The 24,589-nt window shown below is 40.8% G+C and overlaps 1 protein-coding gene across 4 annotated transcripts in view; it reads right to left on the reverse strand.

The window, feature by feature from the left end:
* LOC138202970 (A-type potassium channel modulatory protein DPP6-like) overlaps positions 1-24,589 on the reverse strand; it is a 78,140-nt gene that overhangs the window by 9,268 nt on the left and 44,283 nt on the right. For all 4 annotated transcript variants that reach the window (XM_069157393.1, XM_069157389.1, XM_069157391.1 and 1 more), the window contains 7 exons: positions 13,246-13,360; positions 11,129-11,227; positions 7,209-7,303; positions 7,031-7,105; positions 6,895-6,947; positions 6,350-6,431; positions 3,016-3,136 (listed from right to left, as the gene is read on the reverse strand). In XM_069157393.1, the coding sequence (XP_069013494.1) occupies positions 3,016-3,136; positions 6,350-6,431; positions 6,895-6,947; positions 7,031-7,105; positions 7,209-7,303; positions 11,129-11,227; positions 13,246-13,360 (640 nt within the window). The remainder of the gene's footprint in view (positions 1-3,015; positions 3,137-6,349; positions 6,432-6,894; positions 6,948-7,030; positions 7,106-7,208; positions 7,304-11,128; positions 11,228-13,245; positions 13,361-24,589) is intronic.

Here is a 24,589-nt window from a genome sequence, read left to right on the forward strand (position 1 = left end):
GAGGAATAAAAAAGGAGGAGTGGACATAGTGGAGGACTCTTTTTGAACAAAAACTGCAGCGATTCTTTCTTGCAAGAAAAGTATGATATTATATACAACTCCAGCAGGGGGCAGAAGAGCTCTATGAATCCACTCTACTGTACCCACACGAGCAGATCCGAACACCAGCAGATCCTAACAATAACCTTTCCCTGATAAAACAATTATCAAGTCAACCTTGATGAGGACATTGTGATTTTGTTTGTCGTCAGGCTATAATTATTTTTCACATTGCTGTGAATGTAGGGTCAAGTGGGCAAAGGAGACTATTCAGCGGTGAATTCTCAGCAGTTGCTTGAGTTGGCTCTCTAAGGCCGAGTTTAGTTTGTTGCAGTGCAAGAGGATTTTCAAGGCTGCCGCCCAAAGAAAATCTGCATCCACTTTTTCTTCTATAACGCAGGAAGACCACAAAAAAATTATAATCATCTGTTCTTTTATGAAGGTCTGCGCATTAAATAAGACTCCTGTTGCCTTCGTTGACATCTGACATCAGCCACAGTATACAGACTGTATCTGCTATTCGTACGAGACAAAAATATTTATATCTTTCTGTAACAGCGCCACAGAAAGATGGAGAGGTTTTCTGTTCCTTGCACTCGCAAATTCACTGTGACAAATCAGTGTGGTTTGGCTGTGCAGTCGATGTGTCACTCCCTCTGACAGCAGAGGTTGCAAACATACAGCTGTCGAAACCCAAAGAGGCCGCATGCACCGACCAAATCCTACAGAAGCTACACAGATCTACACAGGTACAGATGACTGCTCATGTAAAAACATAAAAGCTATGTATTCTGATGTCTTTCATCTCCCAAACCCACAGCTCTACACAAAACGAAGTCTTTCCGACTTCAATCCCATGACTTCACCATCTTTAATCCCCTGATCAAAGGTAGAACTCACATATTTGTTGATGCTCCATCACGGCAACTGAGGAATAATTATTAACACTGACTGACATCAAAGGCTTGCAAGATAATTGTTTTTGGCCAAGCATTGTTTAACCCCCAAGACTAAATGTGAAAGTGTTATTAGAAAGAAAAGAAAAGAAAAGAAAAGTAAATCATCTGATGGTTCATTATCTAAAATATTATAAAGTGCATCAATAGGACCAGCTGGTTTTAATATTTTATTTAATATCAGCATGATATGCTGTAACTTGAATGAACCATGCTGATCCTAAATCAATATACCCTTAAGCACTTTTATACATGAACGTATGATTTACCAAAATTGTTACTTTTAGAGGATCGGAGGGCTGTAAATCTGAACTTTGTTGAGCTCTTTTGGGAAATTGTATAAAACAACAAACCAAAACATGTATGAAAATATAATTTTTAACATTAGCTTTGAATTTTTACAAGATTTTATGTTAATGTACCTGCTTTACCTCTTTAATACAGAGCACTGTGATAGGTACATTCGCTGCACATTTGAATACACAGCATTAAAGACCTGAGACAAACGAGGAAGCCTCACCTTGAATCATATTCAAGCAACTTTTGCCAAATATTTCCCACCTGAACAACACGGCACACACTGTTAACACCGTAAGAAATGTGTTCAAAAGACATACTTGTCTGCCTTTATGAGACAGTCTGTTATGCACTGATAAATACTTACAACATAGTGGGGAAAACACAGCAAGGCAAATCTTTCTTTAGCACTGGAAATGGATTACTTCTTTCATGTCATGTTCTGTGTCTACAATAAAGAATTAATCCCATTAATGAAAAAAATGATTCTAGCCGACCCTGAAGCAGTTCATGCACTGTAACAGAATTTTCCCCATAATAAATGGCATTTTGCAATTACATTTACCCTAAAATTATTATCCAAAAGCACCCTCTGAATATATACACAATTAGTAATTATGACAATGCCAGAAACACAAGTCTAAATAAGATACCTATAAACTTCATTATAAACGAATGGAGAGGGAAAACTGTTCTCCAACGTGGCAGTGCATCTGCAAACAAAGCCATATTGAAGTGGTACGTAATTAGAATGTCTGTCCCACATATGCTGTAATCAGAAAGTGTCTCATACTAAATTACACGTATGCTGGCGTTTGAACATCTGCTGAGTGAGATTACAGCGCTGCAGACATTAATTAATTACAAATGCCTGAACACAAAGACGAGTTATGTGAAGTCTAGAAAGGGAGGTGCATTGAACTGCAGCCAGCTGTGATCTTTCAAATGAAATCATGCATCCCATCGCACCTCGGAGAGAGGCAGGTGGGGTGGGGGGTGGCGGGGTTGGGGGGGCAAGTGTCAAAAGACTGGGTTAAAATAGTTTTCAAATTGAGTTGGCTAAATACAGGTGAACAGAAACACAACTTGCTAATGTTGCAATGCCAACTTAATATGTCAGTGGTGTTTGTGTTTACGGCTGACTTCTCCTGCCCCAACTGGCCAAAGAAAACCATCTAATGCATTTTGAAGGGGATATCTTAATGGTACAGCGTACAACAGTGTACACACTGTTCAGACAATACTGTAAACTCTGTGGAAACAGTTTAGGGTAGGACAAAGTGAGGTCCACAATGAAATTGTTTTCTGTCTTAAGTTTGGTGCCTAACTTGCATAGATTTCTCACCTCAACTTCATCTGACAACGTTGGGCTGACTTTAAATGCAGACTGCGTCCAACATCACAATTGAAAACAGGAAAATCTGTAAAACTCCCTGAAGTTGGCGCCTAAAATCTTGTGAAAAGCCTTCCTAAAAAACTGAAGGCTTTTATCGTGGCTTATTAACAGCCCTGGTTCTGAACTGAGATGTTCACTGAGCACTTGAAATGATTTTCACAATCCATCATGGAGTCAAGTTTCACTTACAACTTTAACTCTTTTGTTAAAGCTGAAAGCAACTCCAAACTCCGAAAAGTCCAGTCCATGCCAGATGGAAATAATGGACACAATATTATTCAGAACTTTGTTTTGTCTCTGTGTAAGTTTGTTTTTTCGTCATCTTACCCTCATACAGCCAGTCAGCCAGGCCATTGAAGACGACTCCTTCTTTCCCGGTGGAAACCAGGCGAATGGCTCGGCTTTCTACTGTTGTTCTGTAGTAGATGTTGTTTTCAAATATGAAGATCTGCACAGAGAAAGGCAGAGCAGTGGCCATCATTAGTTTCTTTGTCAACATAAGCAGCCTACGATCGTTTTGCGTATCGCTATTGTTCTACACAAACTCTTAAATCTCAGTTTACTGTAAAGCTGAGAAACTATTTTCACAGCCTGTGTAGCTCACATTTTTTATATCCTCAGCCTTTATGTCAAACCCGACTTACGGCTTTTTATCACAACATGACTTTATCCTAATCCACACAGAAACACAGCGGCCCAATCAGTAACGCTTAGAAACAAATTCCGCCTCAGTCAACACCTGCCGTACGCACTGTATTAATGGTAATTTGCCTCATTAGAGTTCAAGCTGTATTCCTCTCCGTAGCAGCATGAAACTCTTTGTAATGCTGGCTGAGGCCTTGCAGGCACACACACACATTACCGACGACATACAGAAGCACAAACACACCATTTCCACTCTCTGTTTATTGAGATGTTATGCTGCCGGCTCGGGGTGGGCGATGACTGAGCTAAACTGCAGGTTAGACGACTGATTTAAGCCGTCAGCGCCAACGATGGCATCGCCTAAAGGAGTGAAGACACACCGCTAGCAGATGAGCGTGCGACACTTAAAACCCTCTGATGAGCCACTCCAGTGTTTTTCACTGCTTCGCCTGGTGCCAGTGTGAGGGAGATGAATGTGGGATTGATTGGTATCTGAAGTGCAGGCCGTGCTGGTGCGACTGGGCTGTCAACTGAACCTTGTTCAGCTTAAATGTAAGCCTCAAATCGCTGGCAAGAGACAGAAGAATAGAAAAACATGAGCCCTTTTGCTCTGATGTATGGCTGCTGTTGAGAAAATCAAAGTTTTGTATTGTGGGAACACCATCTGTGGAAAACAGATCAATGCAGGGCTGTGTAAAAAGAAGGAAGCCGGTGGTTGGCGAATGTTGTAAAACCACCACAGGACAGGATGGGCCGCTTTCAAAAGGTTACATGAAGCTGCATTCTAATTATCATGAATTACACCTCGGCTAAGGTGGCCTCAAAGCACCAGACCTTGTTTCAACTTTGCAAGATGAACACCAAATGATTAAAAGAGATACATGAAGTTTGCAGGTTCAAAAGACTCGGCAGCCCAAATTGCATGATGGCATTTAGTCTTAAATGATCCTGAACGGCTTCTGAAAGCTGGAATAATATGTAAGGCAGGGGCCAATCTTTTCATTTACGCTCACCTGCCCAATGACTTTTGGCTCTTCAATGGAATTAGATGAGAGAAAAGAGAGAATAAGCAAAAAGCTAGAAAAGAGTCATGTCAAAAGGGTGGAGAGATGAAAGTAGCAACATCAAAGACACCTGTGGAGCTCGAATGGCAAGGTTTCTTGTTTGTGTGTGTGTGTCTGTGTCTGTGTGTGTGTGTGTGTGTGTGTGTATGTGTGTGTGTGTGTGTCTGTGTCTGTGTGTGTGTGTGTGTGTGTGTGTATGTGTGTGTGTGTGTGTGTGTGTGTGTGTGTGTGTGTGTGTGTGTGTGTGTGTGTGTGTCTTTACTTGTGAAATGTCCAATTTTGTAAAATAATACTTTTGTTGATTTCATTTTCCTTCCTAAAGCTACCCTTTCTTTTGTGCCAATATTACCTCTTTTTCAGGTGTGTGTGTGTGTGTGTGTGTGTGTGTGTGTGTGCGTGTGTTGACCCAGCGTCACTGATTGCGCAGCCATGGTAGAGTAATTGCTTGCCATTTAATGAGGGGAGTGTTGCTGGATTCATCTCCCCGTTCCTCTCACTGTACATCTGATGCTCCGCTGCACACAGACATGCTGCCACAAACACTCACACACACCTCACTTTTTTTTTTACAGGCTGATGAAATACTTGATGATAAATTGCTCCAATTCTGATAAACTTAATGGGAAATCATTATATTCACAAACCGTGAGGGGGAAAAAAAAAGAAAACACATCCGACATCTCCAGGTCAGACAGAGACAAAAGAGAGGAGCTCATCTCATTTTTCTTGCACAACCTAGGCGCATCATTAAATCAAATGCATAGCTACAGTAACAGCATTGAGAAAAGGAACAATCAGGTACACTATTACCATATGCAAATTACTCTGCTTTCTTCCCTCACCAGCCAAAGTCTCATCGCACACTTCAACATGTTAATATCTTCTCACAGGAATTTATCTGTAATTTAAGGCAATGATACGATGAGAGCGATTATGGTACATGAAAAAGCTTTGAGGTGATAGCTGATGAAACACAGGGCTGTCTGTTGTTTAAGCACCACAATCTAAACAGAAACCAATTTAAAGACAACAAGGGACAAAATGGAGTAAGTAATCAAACCAAACATTATCAGGTGCTTTGGATCAATGGCGCTTTTAGGCTCATTAAAGGATAGGCTCGCATTTCTCTAGTCAACAAATCGTGAAGAAAACAAAGCCAACAATGAGCTCAGTCTCCATTTTTTCGACCACGAGAGGTCTTTGTCACTTTACTGGAAATGTATGTCGATCATGAGAACCACCTTAATTCAGTCAGTGTTTTATTGAATTTATGTTCACTAATAGGTTCACTCTGCTGCTACTGTTGAATTTGTTATATGCACTCACACACGCACCTACATTTGCATGGCTATCTTTGTGAGGACATTGACATAATGCCTTCCCAGCCTCCTACCATAATCTTAACCATCACAACTAAAAGCCTGACTCCTCTTCTAACCCGAACCTAATCCTAACTCTAACCTGATTGCTTAAACCAACTCCTAACAAAACAGCCCTTTTAATGGGTGTCAGACAGCCAAAATGTCCTCACTACTACGGTCTAAAACTCAGTCCTGACAAAGATAAATGTGACAGTACACATATACACACCAACACTTTAGTCAATGCCATGTGTCTGCTCCCCCCCAGCAACCTCAGACTGCCCAAGTCACGGCTTGTACCACCAAGATGCCATCTGCCACTACGGCTCTCACCAGCTCGGGAGTTTTCAGAAAACAAAAAATCATTTTGGCTGACATTCATGAAGGTCAAAACAAAAGGGGGTTCACCCTGGAACCCTTAATGCGGTCATTACAGAGTACACAGACCTCCTATTAACACAACATTAGTCCGCTCCACTGTGACAAACCATAAATCAGTGCATTGCCTGCGAAGGCAGGCTGATTCTGACAGATCTCCACCAATGTGCCAGAGTTTAGTGAGTGTAATCTCGAGGGTTACAGACTGCTTACCAGCTGCTGGCCTTGGGGTCCCCATCCGGCAAACTGCAGGGTAGCTTCATGCACCTCAGGGGGATTTAACGGCCAGGTTTCCCTGTGGAGACAACGCAATATGGAGCCAATATGGCTTTTGGCAGTATGTATTCTACATGCACAATGCACACTGTATACAGTATGTGAACAGAAATGCAAAGTCAGAAGAACGAAGTCATGTGTTTTTGGCTTGTCCCCCGATTGTAGGCTTCATCAATCACCCACAACCTTGTTTTAGTACAAGCGACTTTGCTTGGCTCACGACAAATACAGAACAGAAAGGGAAATAAGTAGACATAGATGGATGAAAGGCTAAAAACAGGCCAGGCAGAATGCAGCGCCCCAAACTAAACTGAACTTAAATGCATTCCCATAAGGTGGCAGTGAGAGCAGGTAAATGGGGCCGTCGGCAGCAGACTGTCTACATGAGGTCAAAGTGAGGTCAGGTTGTCCAGATCTGTGCGAGGACGAGGACAGACAGAAAACACACAATGCAAAGAAAACACAACAGAGGTGAGTCTTACTGTGTCAGAAGGCTGTAAATAATGTACTTGGCCACAAAGGAGTGCTGGTAGATCTGTGGAAGAAAACAGCATCACAGTCATAGACGAAGGTTGAAAAAAATACATATTCATTGAGGCACCAGGTCAATTTTCTCACCGGTTTTACTTCAAAAGCAAACAACACGTGTTGCATGTCTGGAGACACCTGATATTTGGCGGCTCTGGATCTGTCCTGAATGGGACAAAAAAAAAATTACACATTTGCACAAATAACACAAACAGTACAGAAGCAGTAGAGAGTATAGTTACTGCTCTTGAAAAAAAACTGTACTCACAAACAGCTGGTTCAGCACGACAACTCTTCTCTGCTTCGTGTCAATGTTAAGCCTGACAACATCCCCGTCACTCGTACGATACAGCAGGTCATTGTCTGAAATGACACATGGAAGAAAACCATTTGAGAAAGCGGCTGGCTCAGGCCACAACATGTCTGTGTAAGTGAAAAGAGTTCTGTGTTATTTTATTGCCACTTTTTAGTGACTGTATGGACATAAACACAAGTTGACATTGTCAGTGCAGACATGCACAATAGGAACTGTAATGTCAAATCAATTTTACGAGAAGATCTGAGCTGGGAGTCATAAAAGTCATAATGTTTTGTTTTTTCTGTAGTCAAGGACATTGCCAGCTTTTTTTTTTTGCACATTTCTGTGCAATAAAATGTTAAATGATGCAATACCTAACAATACTTGCATTATTTAAAGGTGACATGGAGGATATTTAATCTTATGTATAATTAGGAAAAACAGGCTAGACAGATGTCACTGAAAATGAGGCTCTAAAAGACTCAACAAAAGTCGGTTTATCTGTGACCACTGCAACAAATGTGCTTTCACATTTCCAGTTGAAGTTAATTGCATGAACAAGGTTATAAAAGAACCTGTGAACACCGCAGCTTTCTCAGGTTTGGCTGGAGTTGTGTCTGATGCAGCATTGCTCTACGTTATAATGTATTTCCTGAACAAGCAAGTAACCAGAGGGAAGAAGAGCCCTGAAGATAAGCTGAAACACAGATGCAGCAGTAGTTAGGACATATAAGCAAGTACAGGATGAGCTATATAACAGGAGGCTAAGGGGTGAGAAAAATCCACACACATATTTTTTTATTAACGCAACCTTCCATTGAAAACCAGACAAGTAAGTGCTTCTGACTAACAATGAGGATTATCTGTGGAAACTGGTGTTTCAGTGACAGCTCAGACAGTGTGAGGGACACAGCATGAAGTCAACCTTTAAAGAAAACAGCTCATAAAAAGAACCCTGATGATTACTGGCAGAACTTTCTTTGGTAAGGTAAAAGCAAATATTTTGGGGGGGGGGGGGGGATCAGATGGGGTCGAGCATGTTTGGCATGGTGCTGCTCGTTAAACACGGAGGAAGGAGAGAGAAACTTTGCACCATAACAGTGATCCCAAACACATTGCAACAATCCCAGACAGGAAATAGAAGGGAAAACAATGATCTACCCAAGTACTTCCCCTGACTTCAATCCAATAAAACACTTTTGAAGTTTAAAAAAAAAATGGTAGGCAGGAGAACAAAACCCCCGCAGCAAGGAGCAGCCGAAAAGAATCACGTGTGAAGGATGGCAGAACATCTCTCCACAGATTTGTGCAAGACTGAAATCATATGAGCCCAGGAGGCAAAATCTTTCATCAAAAATAAAGGCATGCACACAAAATATTAAAGACACAAAAGATTGGGATCTCAGAAAGGAATGGTGTACTCATTTTTGTTGTAGTTGGTGCTGAAATATGGACTTCTCATTGGAGGATATCAAACTTTCGGTTTTCTGGCAGTAAATGGATATGACATGCAATGCTTTAACAGTTTAGTGATAATAACCAGGAGTTGTGTCATATGCTTTATATTCTGTTATGTGAACTCGTTAGACGAACAGACAGCAGCATTTTTACGGATCAATGTGAAGGTTGAATCCTTTGTCTTTGGATCAGAGTCTGTGTGAGAAACTCAGAGGTGAGTCCAAAGACCACTGAGGCAAGCGGTGATCAAAGGGCAACGGGGATCAATTACACAGTGCTGTGAATGAAGCCTACAAAATATTGATGAGGACTACTCAAGTGTGAAGTTTTCCCATTGGGTTTGTTATCAGAAGGTCATTAGCACCAAATGGGAGTTGATTGCATTTACTTAACTAACAAGATGCAATGTCACACAATTGATTACTGGAGTTTCGTCAGGTGCTGAGGACCTTTTTTTTTTTTTTTCATCACGGTCAGGAATGAAGGGCACAGAAACACTACAATTTAACAAATTATATGCTAATTAGTCTGTAATGTAAGTAATCAACAGAACAGCCTGCACAGTAGAACAAAAGGACATTACACTACAAGTCCCGCAACACTATCAAATGCATACATGTACGTTTTCAGGTGTTTTTGGGCATAAGCTGCCTGTACCTGTGTGTGTCAGTGTGAGGATATCTGATGATGATAACTATATACTGTAGGTCCAGTACAATACAACATAAAACTTAAACTGCCCGATAGTTAAAAGTTCTTTCATACTTTATGAACGGGGTTTGTAATGTTTATTGTTCAAGGGAAATTCATAGGAACAAAAACAAAATCAAAAAGAGTAGTTATTTTAAAAAATTGTAGAAAGAGGTTTACACTGAACAACTTTTTAGATAGTTCAGACAGAAGTGTTGACACATACTATGTTTAATGTAAAGTTAAAGCTAATTTTTGTTTTTTGACACTCAAAGACCACTTAATATTTCTTCTGGAGCTTTTACTTGCTCAGTTGAGGGTAAAACCCAGGAAGGCTTTGGTACATGATGAAGCTCTAATTTTTTTGTTGTAAAATAAAAGATATCAAAACTCAAATGACTATGAAATGACAAGCAGACAAACAGACCAAGATCCAGTTGTTATACACAGATGTTGGACAGTTATAAAAATCACCAGAAACTCAGTTGATTAATTCACTCTGTTAGAGAGTTAATATTCTTTACTCACACCTTTACTTTTACATTTTTAAGAATCCCTTTCTGTTTGTGAGATATTTAAGAAATATGTTCTAAACTCCAATCAGTGATTTATAAAGTTGCTTGCTCAGCTTTGGGTTCTGTTAAATGACCAGATATCAGTATTATCTTTGGCTGATTAAAAGCATTTCTACTATTTTACAAGCAAATTAACTTATTTGAATTATTATTCTGAAATCCATTAATAAAAACATAGAACTGGCAGTCCTTGTACAAGTCATGTTGTTTTAGCCTGTTGTTGTGCACCATAAAATAATCTAAGAATAAAACAGCACTGATTCAGCGAATCATACTTGAACTGATGTGAAGTAGTTTTCCTGTCAAACACCAGGGTGCACTGAGTAAACTGATCCAACATTTAAGACCTCAGGTGGCAGCTTCCTACTTGCTACCTTGATGAGGTTACAGAGGCCAAAACAAAGCTTTTCTACTGAACATCTGTTCATTTTAGACTGTCATACTGTAAACCTGAAACACAATGTGCTGAATATGTTGTTCACACTAAATGAGCCAGGAGATGGAAAAAAAAAAACACCGCTAGATAGAGTAGACAGAGAGACAGACAGACAGACAGACAGACAGACAGATGGTACTTTATAAATCTCTCAGGGGTAAATTATGTGCATTTACATGTATCCCATTTGTTTGGCATTTAAAGAGAGTAGTCACAGTTATAGTAACTTCAAATAACTGTAGTGTTTACTTAGCAAAGTGTGCACCACCAGAAACAGGCAGCTTCAATGGACTCCCTGGCTTTGTTTGTTATGTGCTTTAATTGAGACTGAAGGCGAAGTGAATTTTATATTTGAATTGCTCGTTTTCATCTGTAAAGCTGTGCAATTACAGCTTCCAAACTCCCTCACATCTCTTCTCTCATTTGTATCTCGTAACTGCAATACACGTTTATATAGCATGTATTAAGTTCTGTTTTTCATGAATGTTCACTACTTGTGTCTTTTGGTGTATTTTATAAGTCCCTCTGGGTTGGAAACATGCATGTGCATTAAACTACAAATATTATCACAACTGTTTGGACAAACCAAAGAAAATATGCCATATTTTAATACCGATGGTATATTCGGAGTCATGGGCATCACTGATGCTTGTCATGAGGTGTCTGGATATGTCTGGATATATTTTGACATGCAGAGTCAGATTGGAAATGTCAAAGCCAAACTCACTCACCGCTGAGCCATTTGGCGTCGGGATCATGGATGTGAAGGTCTGCTCCAAAGACATCCTCCACAGTTACTTTCTTCTTAAGGGCGAGGCTATCATCTTCACCTGTTGAGTGTGTGATCGAAAGATAAATAAAAACGCATAAATTAAACATGACATATAAATATGACATATATTCTCAGAAACATCCTTCTGATTTTTGACATACACGTCAAGAAGCCGTCCTTCAGTCTTCAGATGTTTATTAGTATTTCAAGCGAGTAAGTTTACAAGTTTCAGAGCAAAAACTGAAGGATATCTTTTGACTTTTTCATCAGTGTGCTGCTTTGAAATTTTCAATCCCTCACTTTAATATACTCCTCTTCTATCTCCGGAGATGAAGCCTTCAACAACTGTTCCCCACTATAAGTAGAGCAATTTACAACAAAATACAAACAAGAACAGGGCCTCTAGTATTGCTCTGTTGGTCTGAGAGCAGCAGTTCACATCTGCCTGCTGTGTTTTTCAGCAGCTGGCGACTCCTTCCAAACCCAAAACTCAAAATCAAATCTGAGGCTGACAGCTGAACTGCAGGTGTAGCAGACAACAGGGGAACATGAGTGAGTTATTTTGGATGTGAGAAAGGAAACACAGTGAATATCTGCTCCCTTTAACTGTCTACACCTTTTCTAAGGAAACAACAGTTAGGCAAGAGTCGTCATGATGGCTGACAGCCCAGTCTTACTGTACAAAATGTGAGCTGACAGATTCCTCTGCAGGCCTCCTGTGGTGACTGAGTAACGAGCTCTGAGTGTGTAAATACCGCATCAGGCGTTGTCAAGTGTTTATCGACTTGAAAAATCGGAGATGTTCTCTTGTCTGGCAAAAAGCTGCAGCGTGAGAGGAGAAAGCTCATTTCCAGCACGAGGCAAATGATATCTCTCAGGCAATGCCAATCTGACAAATGGCTGGAGCTATTACTGCATAATCATCTCTATTAAACAGCACTGAATGGCATTACACATTAAGAAGACCCATTACCTAGTGAGATGGTGACCCCGCCTCTGTGTAAAACTGGTATACAATCACCAACCGGAGAAACCGTGTGATCTGTAAAACCTTGCCCTCGTAGAAAAAAGGTTATCTCATTAAAATAGTTGCCTGAGCTGCGAGAAAAAGCTGAATCCTGCAGCCGAGAGGAGAATTATAAAAATTGTATCTGAGTGTTTGCAACACTGAATCTAAAGCCCTCCATGTGCGCTGAATGTGTGTATAATGAATCAAATAGCTTAACCAATGTGTACTCTCCTCATCTTTGTTTCTAAGGTAATCCAAAAACATCTCCGATTTTAGTAGAATTTGATGTAACATTAGGTCATGGCCCATGATGAACTGTGATTTGCGGGAGGATCTTTTCATGAATCTAATATGCACCATCTGGCCATAGACTGTATATAAAAGTGGACATAGCTTCTGGGTCTGAAAAATTAGGCCAATGTGGAAGTGCCTTAAACTGCAATACCACCAAGGGCCACTAAGCTCTATACCATTCCGAACAAGCAGGATGGCGGCAGCCAAAATCTGTAACATAAATCAATGGGTGACATCTTGCATCTTGCCTCTTGCATCTGGCGCATTGTGTCCAATTATTTCCCATTTAACTTGAGTTGAGATGATTGTGCTGCTTTGGTGAAGGCATGTGGTCTCTGAGTTTATTTCTGAGTTGTTTAAAATATTTTTCTATATTCAATTTCAACCCGAGGCTGCAGCTAAAACATTTCTGCAAAGGCAGAGGACAGCAGAACAGATGTGTGTGACGGAATGTTGTTTGTAATGTTTTCTCTGCAGAGCAAATCACGATTTATTTCTCATTTGTTTGAATGGTCAGTGTCTCAAAAACACAGCACATTTCAATGGCATTTGGTGGAACACTATGCATTTATTCTGCGACCTTACTGCCAGACAAGTCAGTTTTGCATGATTTTAAATCCTTTGTCGCATAATTGTGAATGCTCGGTCATTCAAAAGAATCTGAGCTGATATTTTGACTGAGATGACACATTTTCAATTAATAAAATAATCCGTTTTTCATCCTTGGAAGTATACACTCTGACTGTGGGCATGTGTGTGCGCAGGGTACGTACGAGGGGTCAGCAGGATAACGGAGGTGACAATCAGGGAGCAGATGATTAGGATCACCAGCAGGGCTATGGCTATTCCCTTCCAGTTCTTCTGAGGCGGTGCACTGCCCACCAGGTCCTGGAAAACAACATAAACACTATGTTACACTGATGCATATACAGACACACAAAATAAAAAAAAATTAAAAAAACATCACTCAAGCAGCAAATAAATAGATTTCCCTCCTACAGGCTTAATCTACTCTACTGTATTGAAGAAGATGCTGGTTGATGACCTTCAGGTGAGGCTAACTTTGAAATGGATGCACAGAGTTTTAAAGTTCATCTCATCATACAGGGTAGAGGTATTTTGCGCAGTAGGAGGCAGCGGCAGAGATCGGTGACAGGACAGCTCATTCTCAGTTCACACAGATGGCAAAGAACTGAGCCACTTGTGTGTAGTAACACTGCATCATCCAGCTGATACCTGCTGCTTGCATACGAAGAGTCCCTGTAGCTTTGCCTGATAGCTGGAGTGGAGCTACGGCGTTGATTCAGACACAACAGGCAGAGTCATGAGCTGCTCTCCTCACACAGCTCAGCAGATGGTAAATGGCTAATCACTGTTTGAAACACACATACTGCAAAACTCTACAGGGCATACAAAACATTTTAAGAGCAGAAGTGTGAGAGGCAGCAGTCAGGTTGTGTCTGAAGACCGGCCAATACTAAAAAACACATATTTTAAACTATTTTGATCTCGGGAGCCATTTTTGTCAAGTTTCACTGTGATTTTACACAAAATCATCCACTTCTGGACACACTGTTCCACTATATGGCAACAGGAAGAGACAGGTTTCTGGAATAAAAGTAGATGAGGGTTAACCTCTTGAAGTCTATGAGCTGTCTTCCACTCCCACTACTTCTGGGCCTGTGTTATTGTCACCACATTTTCAGCCACAAATGTCATATATTTTCAGGACTGGTTAGACTACTCAGAAAATCCATTATTTGGCAATGTACAGTAGATCTTTTTGAAGGGGCTCGCAACCTTTTTTATATTATACCAATCTATTGGACTAAGTCAAGTTTCCCTTAAACACCGCCTGTCATGTTGTTCATTTGAACTGGTTATAAATTGGATGTTTTTAAACACTACAAATAAATAAAAGTGGGGTTTGCCAGTAAAGTTACTCCGAGGTCTTTTCTATGTAATGATGCTTCAGAAAGTATTTAGACCCCTTCACTTTTTATACACTTTAGCATATTGTAGTATTTTTTTTATATATAGCTATTTTTCTACATCAATCTACTGTCAATAACCCATAATGACAAAGAAATTAGACATTTTAAAGTTTAGTTAATTTTTTGTTTATGGAAATTTAACACTGAAATGTCCAATTTACCAAATATTCACAAACTTGATTCAGTACTTCAGACAAGCCTCTTGTACAGGCTTTACAGCCGTCAGTCTTCTTCTCTACAACATCTCTACAAGCTTTACACATTGATTTGAGCAGTTTATCCAGTCGTTCCCATCAGATCCTCTCAGGCGACAAGAAATTGGATGGGTAGCATCAGTGCACTGCCGTTTTCAGATCTGTCCAAGGATGTTTTGTGGGGTTTAGGTATGGATTTTGGCTGAACCACTTAAGGACAGTCAGACACTTGTCATATAGCCTCTCCAGCCTTCTCCTCACTGTTTGCTTTGGTTTATGCTGACAGGTGAACCGTTGCTCCAGCCTCAGTCTGCACTCATGAGCAGGTTTTCTAAGGACCCCTCTGTATTTGGTTGGATTCATATGAACATTAAGATCTGACCAGTCTCTCCATCCCTGCAGCTGAGAAGGCACCTCCATCATGTTCTGGACAAATGGTAAAGATAATTTAGGCAAATTTGGAATATCACAAAAAACCCCACTTTTGTTAATAAGAGATTTTAGTTTATAATTTGTAATGAATTTGTAAACATTTCTAATAATCCATTTGCGCTTTGTCATTATGGGTTATAAACTGTAGATTGATGAGAAAGATTATTTTTTAATTTACTTTAAAATCTACAAAACAATAGAGTGCATAAAAAGTGAAGGATTCTGAATACTTTCTGAAGCAACTGTATGTTGTGGTAAATACAGGAGTATTTCCTGCTGTATGAGCTGCCCTGGTTGGGAATCAGTGCAACACTGATACATTTTATGGCTAAATGAACTGCATCCAGAGGGTTGAAAGGTTAAGGTCAGGGTTTCTGTCAGGTGCCATTCCCATGTAATTAATGGTCCCCAACTACACGTGGGCACAAACTGTCACACACATCTGCACATTAATCTTTCTGGTCACAGTCAGTGAGAAAAAGTGAGCAGCTCCAGCCACCCGTATCAGTCCAGCTGTTGATATTCTTGTTACTAATTAGACCTGGTCTCTGTCTGCCTGTAGTGGTGAGGGTGGTTATACGGTATGGAGCAGCTCAGTGAACAAGTTAATGAGGGGTGCGTGTACACGTGACAGTGAAACAGGCAGCTCAACCAGAGACACAAAGTTATATATATATATCTATATCTATATGTATATATATATAGATAGATATAGATATAGATATATCTATATCTATATCTATCTATATATCTTTAAAGATGCAATTATTTACACTCAATGCTTCAAATGATTCTGTGTGTGTCTGTGTGTGTTTACTTTTTTTGTGCGGCTACTGCCTTTGTAGAGTTTGCCTCAGCAAAGCAAATCAATACTGAAGGCAGTGAGTACACATAGAAAAACAGTAGGCACATCAATAGGCTGATTTATTGCTGCAGCAGTAAGGATTTTCACGATAAGGTGTACAGGCTTGTATACTGGATTCACAAGATATTAAACTCCCTGTGTTATCAAACTCTGACGGGAAAGACTAGCGGCTTCTTCTGATATCAACAATCACTTCAGACCTCTGACCGAGCCAGAAATAAAATGTCCAGATATTTTGACAGGCTGGCAGATAACGGCCTTGTTTCTGCATCTGCTTACTTATTTTCCGTATATCTTCACTGAAAATGGCAAACGGTCAAAGTGAGGGCAGGTAATTTAGTCCAGCGCAGCCTGTACCTGATGGAGAAGTACACATCTATAAATGTGACAGCTGGATCTACTCGACACAAGAGAGGAAAAAAGTCTCAGTAAGAATATTTCCAGACACTTTGATGCCAGCCTGGGAGGCATGTGAATAAACATTTAGTTCGAGTCATTTTTCAACCCATGAAAAATCCGGCACACTCACGATAGCACAAGATGCATAAGGTTTCAGACAGCCTACCTTTTCAATCTAAAGGCCCTGTGGGCCAATATACGGCTGTGGAAAAGTAGGATGCATATGACTTGACAAGCGCTGGTAGCTTCCCTCCTGTGCTTGTCATTTCTGTCAACAGAGACTTGATTATTAAATTACAGGTCAAAGAGCTTTTCCACAATTCTGATCAATACACAATCAAATAGGCCTACTGTTGGACATTTGTCTCTTTCACAGCAAAATCCTCAGTAAAACAGCTTCAGTTGAAACGTATACAACCATTAATCTTCTCTGTCAATATTCCTGAATACATAACACCAACTTGAGAAACAATTGATCAATCAGTACTTCCTTTGAGAAGCTAAACAGTGATCAACAGAGATGTCAGTCCAGCTGTTGCTGCTATTTAAAACCTCAATTAACAATAGAAATTGCAACATGGTAAAGCCAAGCATCCAGAGTTTGTTTACTGAGTCTTGAGCCTCAAAGCTATGCAAGGTGAGATTCTTTTTCATGAAATACGGTTAAATTCAGTGACTTTAATTACTCCGAAAATCGCCACCTTAACGTGGTGGAGGGGTTTGAGTGGCTCAGTGATCCTGGGAGCTATGTTGTCCGGGGCATCAGCCCCTGGTAGGGTCTCCCAAGGCAAACTGCTCTCAGGAGTGAGCCCAGACTAAGAGCAGTTCAAAAGTCCCCTGACGAACAGCAGCACACGGACTTCACCCACCTCGCCCGGATCAGGGATAGCGGGGAACCCTGCCGGAGCCAGACCTGGGAGGGGAGCTCGCCAGCGAGCGTCTGGTGGCCGGCCGGGCTCAGCCCAAAAACCCTGCAGGTGGACCCACCACCCGCGGGGACAAGCATCGGGGTTGGGTGCATTGCAGACCAGGTGGCGGGCTGGGCCGGGGGTCTGGGCGAGCTGATCACCGACAGCATAGACCAGCTCCTGGGAGACTTCAACGCTCATGTGGGCAATGATGGTGAAGGAGGAACGGTCTGCCCGATCTGAACCCGAATGGTGTTTCATCATTGGACTTCTTAGCTATTCACGGTTTGGCCATAACGAACACCATGTTCGAGCATAAGGTGGCTCATAAGTGTATCTGGTACCAGAACACCTTACGCCGGAGATCAATAATCAACTTTGTAGTTGTATCAGCTGATCTGTGGCTGTATGTCTTGGACTCTCAGCTGTCAACTGATCACCACCTGGTGGTGAGTTGGATCAGATGGCGGGGGAGTCGGCTGGAAAGACCTGGCAAACCCAAACGTGTAGTGAGGGTAAACTGGGAATGTCTGCCGGAGGCCCCGGTCCGGGAGATCTTCAACTCTCACCTCCGGAAGAACTTCTCACACATCCCGAGGGAGGATGGGGACATGGAATCCAAGTGGAGGGGCATCACACTCATTTCCCTGGACGCTGTCTCTAAGGTAGTCAAAAAGCTGAAAGGCGAAGCTTTCCATTTAACGGTCGATCTACGTTCCAACCCTCACCTATGGTCATGAACTCTGGGTCATGAGCAAAAGAACAAGATCGCGGTTACAATTGGCTGAAATGAGTTTCCTCCGTAGGGTGGCCGGGCTCAGCCTTAGAGATAGAGTAAGAAGCTTGGCATCTGATCAGGATGCCTCCTGGGCGCCTCCTGCTGGAGTTTTTCCAGGCATGCCCAACTGGCATGAGACCCTGGGGAAGACCCAGAACACGCTGGAGGGATTATATATCCCATCTGGCCTGGGAACGCCTTGGGATCCCCCAGGATGAGCTGGAAAATGTTGCACGGGAGAGGGAAGACTGGGCCAACTTGCTCGGCCTGCTGCCACCACGACCTGATCCCGGATAAGCGGAAGAAAATGGATGGATGGATGGATGGATGGATGGATGGATGGATGGATGGAATACGCAAAAATTCTGTGACTTTAATTACATTTATTTGCCTGAATTTGTTTCATGGACACATTTCCACCTAAAAGAAGAAACAGTTGTAGAAGCAAGACAACACCATCTACTTAAACTATAATTCAACAATTTTCAGGCTTGTTTTGGTCATTTTCTTATTTCCAATAGGCTTCTACTGTAGGATATAAAATATTACATTCATAAACTGACTAAAATAAACGATCAGGGCAGAGATGATGATGCACTTTTCTGAGAGTTGCCACTCACTGCCATGCTACATGGCAGCTGTTATGCTTAACTGAAAGATTCATAGTGTAAAGCATTCAAATATTCACTCAACTTATCCACAGAATATGCCGAAAAGTTTTGATGTTTTATCAAAGATGTCAATGTGTTGCCTACTGGAGTTAGCATCCTAACCAGCTGGCCCTGGCCCATCCCGTCTTGTAGTACCACCCCGCAACTCAAGGTGAGTCACTGTGGCGTCCAGTCTGCTCTCAGTCCAATATGAGAGGTAGAGGAAGTAGTGTATTCTAACTTCTCAATAGGATGAATAGAACAATAAACATGATTGGCAAAATAGAAGAAAAACTAGTTAGCATTGGTCTTGCTTTCCACTGCCGAAGGAAGCTCCTGGAGAGTAAAGGAATAAGGTTTCATGTTAAAATCACATATTTTTAAGACTAGGGGATAAACAGCTGGTTCTGTAGCAGTAGCTTATTATGGCAGCTAATTCTATAACCTTTCTGACAGTTATTATATTTGCTAAATTAGCTGTTTGTGGTTCCGACACTGAGGCAATTTTATGTAGCAAACAAACCAGGCGTAGCCTACTGGCCTTGTTTGGACTATTCAAAAAATATCTTTATTGAAACTAATGACAACACAAACCATAACATAGACCAAACCTATAGACCTAACCGCCTAAGTCAATCCACTACTGGGTCCATGCATGCTAACTTTACAATTGTTAGTTATAAAACAAAGAGCTAACAACTCTAATGGTAGGACTCACACAAAATTTGACAAAACTACTGAAACTCAAAGAGCTGGACTGAAAGCAGGCTGCATTCCATAGTGAATCATTATCACCCCTTTTTGTATGAAGTGGCATTACAAGTTGGGTCTTAAAGCTTAAATAATGCACCTTAAAGGTACTGAGTTTGAATAGAAAGCTGGTATAATAATACTTTGAAAACTGATTAAATGCTCCATCCATGTTGGTATTCTTAAGGAAGCTCAACTGGTCACATCCTCCTATACAGATGATATCTATTTAGTATCAGGATTTAGGTAGAAACTTGTCTGTTTTTATTGATTCGGTATTTGTTATCTTTCCTGTTAAAAACACCACCATCTGCTCTCATTCTGTGTATTTAAGACTTAGACTCAACAGTATCACCATATATTTTAAAATAGCACTCTTCTTTCACACAATCCACTGCTATTAAAGTGCCTTAGCTCTGATTGCATTTTCTGCGCAGAGTGTTTTATCCCTGTGTGAAATGTGGACCATTTCACCCACCTACTCAACCGCTGAACAGAGAGCTCCAAACTCAGGCAGCATTCACTCACATAAAATGTATGAAAATGATCAACACAGCCATTGTTTGCAGAAAATGAAAACCCAACAGAAACATTCGGACTCTGACTTCAGATGGATCATTTGATTTCCCTGATGTTCAGCATGTTTATCACAAACTGTTCAGCTGTAAACTTGAGCGTTCCCTTGATGTGGTCTTTTCTGGAGAGTTCTTAACAAATGAAAAAGTGCATCTGTGTACGAAGGGGAGTTTTGACCTTTGGCAGCATTTCAGAAGCAATGAGACATAAAACTGACTATCTGCATCAAGCCATCTCCTTCAGCTAGGTGGTGTGAAGAGCATGCATGTAAGCCTTACAGCTGATAACAATAAAAGCTGCATCAATAAATGAGAACTGCAGCCACCACATCTAAATAAATCCTGTGCTTTTCAGCACTGACAACTCTAAAGGCCAGAAAATCCCAAGAGGGGAAGCAACAACATTTTTCTCAATCTATTTGTAAGTATTTTCATTCTATTTTGAGACAAAGGGGCTAAAAGAATGAAGCATCTTTTAAGGTCAAGCTTCCTTTACCCCCCTTCCCCACTCACTCTCTCTCTCTAATCCTTTCTGCCTCCCACTTTCCCTTTGTCTAACCATCTCTTTGTCTCCCTGCTCACTGCTGAAGTGTGAAATGGATCTTTCCTGATCTCTGAGCACCTGGTTTCCAAGGGAACCAAGAGCGTTGTTCGAATCAGATTTGCAGTGAGGATGGGGCTGGCTGTGTGCAGTACAGTCGGGACTAATGTTACCGCTGGCTGTCATGTGGGAAACATTTGCCGAGTGGCTCAAGAAATTAACTCGGAACACAAGACACTCTCACATGAGACATGCGGCAATATGGACATTTGAAACAAAAGCAAACGTCTGCCGACTACAGATACTGGACACTTGACACATGATATATCACCCCACTGTAATGTAGTCGCTGTGTGAGAACAGCCCGACTCGAGAGTGAAGCAGTCACCGTTGCACATGGGGGTAAACTTTTCCTCTGGAACAGCATCAATAAATCATGGGCATTCATGAGTGAGATTAAGAATTCATGCCAGCTGGCTTTTGGTTCATGAATAGTAGGCCATCAGGCTGTCTGTCTATCTGGTCGACCAGTCCACTTTGGAAAATTTGGATCGAGAGGTCTACGCTCAAAATGTTGTTGAGTGGAGATTTTGTAACTTGTGGACACGTTTGGTGTTAAGAGATCAGCTCTGATGAGGGAGCACAAAACTGGAAATTAAACACATTCGGGAATCAAGTCACCTCTTTACACTTCAGACCAGAGCACACAAGTCAACATGTCTGAATGAAATATTAACAAGTAAGGAATAAAAATAGTGGAATCTATTGTCTGTGACATTTACCTCTGTCTCTTGTTGCAGTGGAGAAAATGGAGAAAAAGGACAATGCACATAAGGGCATGGGTGACAGAGAGTTTTGTTACTTTTGCTCACGTAATGTGTAAGTTGAGTAAAACGTTTCATAAGTTACAGTAAAGCTCATCTTTGGCTCCACTGGTGGACCTGATGGCTGTCGAACAGGAGGAGGAAACTGAGAGTTAAGGGACATAACTGTTATGTCTTTGGTGCCATTCTACCTCAGTGGCATGTAGTTCCCTTAATCATCTTCATTATCTGATCGTTTTTAAGACGGATATATAGCAGAGCTGATTAAAGTCTTTTATTGTGCAACAGACCCACACAATGAATCATTTACAGGAAAATTAATTGATAACAGCTGTAATAACAAAGGGAAAGCTTTTATAGTGAATGCATCCTTAAATGTGAAATGCTAATTAATTAAGTATGAGAACGTTATATTTTGGTTGACTTTATCTGCTCTCTCTCATAATCATAATTTTAACATTCAAATGTTTGTATTGTTCTGATCACAATTTGTCAAAACTAAATTGGTTGATTGACAAGCTTTGCTGCATTTTCCCTTTTGGGCTTTGCTACCAGTTTAGTCGAACTGCTTCTTTACTGACAGTTTTATTGCGATATAATAAAACTACTCTAGCAGAGCTACTAAAAATGAGCAAATATATCGACTATCTCCGTCTGTAATATGCCCTCGGCTTGCACGTCAAAGGAGTCTGCACATAGTCTTGTCCCCTCATACATATAAGTGAATTTAGGACTCTACTTTTACCTCTGTTTTCTCTCTTTACAGCACCAACTCCTGCAGAAAATATCTGGCTGCTTCACTGAATAATGTTGTGGTAAGCAGTTCTGGAAAAGGCAGAAAAAAAAAAAGAAAAAAAAAAATCTGTGCTAAGCCCCTCCCACCAGACTTGCATATACACGTGTTTTAGTTGTGAAATGCGCTGACACTTTTTGCCAATATTGACATGTGTTTTATTGAGTGCACCGGCCATCAGGCATACCGGGACAAATCCCGGGTGACCAGTGCAGAGTCAAAAAAAAGGCCCCTTCTGTGTGCCTATCATTTGAGGTCTGCATTAAAGCATGGTCTCATCGGATTAGGACTGAATTTCTTTTTCAGAACACCCTTGATTGTGTTTATTGTCAGACTCTCTTTTTATTAAACCCATCTCCCTTTTCTGGGTTGCTTTGCAGTTGTTGCCAATGCTGGAATAGCAACATCTTCATGATTTTCCAACAATAAATCACGCTTAATGAGGGGACGTGCTTGCGCCATTAATATTGGTAGAACAGCCCTTCTCTCTGAAATGATCTGTGATTGGCCGACAGGTTTTGGTCAGCTAAGAGGAGGTGCAGAAGTCCAGTGTTCTTTCAAACTACAAATTACAAAATGCTGACTCCAGGTTTTAGGTTTTCCAGCTTATTGCTAACTTTGTCTATCTGCTGCTGTTTGGTACTGAGCGGATATGGTGTTGAGAGTTGCACAGTTTATCACAGCTTTATGAGCTGCACCTTTCACATTAAACATCATCATTTGACCTATTGTTAATATGAAATATGGGTTTATACAGCTTTGCACAAAAACTTCTGACCTACTTATTCTGTAAGAGTTGGAGGAGTGTCTGTAGTAATAGTGGTGGTGGTGGTGGTGTAGCAGCAGTGTTACTAGTGACGCCACTGATATATTGATGAGGGAAGTGAGAAGGAGACAAGTGCATTGAGTTGTTCTTTCACAACAAGTCAAAAGGATATTAAATATTAAATATTAGACCGCCGGCTTTTATGCTATTATCCGAGTTCACCTGGGAATAAATTATTCAACAACTGATGAGATGTTTTTCCTCTTCCATGGCCCAGACACTTAAATTATTCCCATCAACTACAATATTGTGTATGTTGAAATTAAATTACACCTAGCCAGCGTGTCTCATTTAAAAATACCCTAAGTGCCACACTCATCTGATTACGGCACACCAAAGGGTGTGTGGGAGGAAAGTCACAAGAGGAAAAGTCAGGGGATCACCAAAGTCTGCAGCATGCTAGAAACATACACACACACACACACACACACACACACACACACACACACACACACACACACACACACACACACACACACACACACACACACACACTCTCTCTCTCTCTCTCTGTCATTGCGTATAAAGCTTACATTAAAACAAAACATACATACAAGCAAAATGTTTGAATTTAAAAAGCTGCTTAAAAGAGAAATCTTCTCCGCTGAACATTAAAAATTGGATCCCTCAAAAACAATTAGTTGTCATCAAAATAATGACAGTCCCATAGGGCTGGACGATATGTTGATATTATATCATATTATGATAGGAAACTAGAGACATACTTGTTGACTTAACAAAGGTTGCATTAAAGTGAGATCATTTCCTGACATTATCAGACTATTCTTGCTGTTTTATTATTTGCCTTTACCCACTTAGTTATTATATTTACATTACTGATGATTATTTATCAACATTTTATGAAAGCAACAATAGTCATCCCCACAATATTGTTGCAGTTTTGATGTTGTGGTATTTGGTCAAAAATATCTTCATATTATATTGTGTTCAAGTTGCCAGATGCTCTGCCAAAGCAGGTGGACATGATGGAGGAGTTTTTCTTCTAAACCAGAAGCTTGAAGATTGAAAAGCTTGAAATCTCGTATAGTGAAGTAAAGTGAACCAATAGCATCAAAAAAAAAAAAAAAAAGGAGAATGAACCCTCAGTGGTGAGACTCAGTGGAGAGACTGTAAAAATCAAGCATGCTTATATAAATCTAACAAAACAACAAAATAAACGTTTCCCTGAATGTTGTCTTCGTGGCCGCACACACACACACACACACACACACACACACACACACACACAAACAGCCGTTCATGAACAATCTTTAACAGCAGCAAATATTCTACTTTAATGTTTTCCTAACAATGGAAACCATTGCAAAGGAGCTCACAGTAGCAGCTAAAGATAACTACAGAGGCGTAGTGTGTTGCCATATCTAACTGATAGTTCACTGATTTCCTGGGTGACCCTTCCTGACGGTAATTGTTTGAAAGAATCCACAAAACAGATTTGGGAGGAAATCCAATCTGTCTGGAATAAATACATATTTTAGCGTCTGCCTAAGAGATTAGAATTGGGAAGCTGCAGGAGGAGATCTACAAAAGTGGGAAATTGTTGTGTTGTTTTGACCTAATATAAAAC

This window comes from Embiotoca jacksoni, unplaced genomic scaffold (genome assembly GCF_022577435.1).
Source record: "Embiotoca jacksoni isolate LCO1_2020_lvr unplaced genomic scaffold, fEmbJac1.0.p SCAF_22, whole genome shotgun sequence".
Taxonomy (NCBI): domain Eukaryota; kingdom Metazoa; phylum Chordata; class Actinopteri; family Embiotocidae; genus Embiotoca; species Embiotoca jacksoni.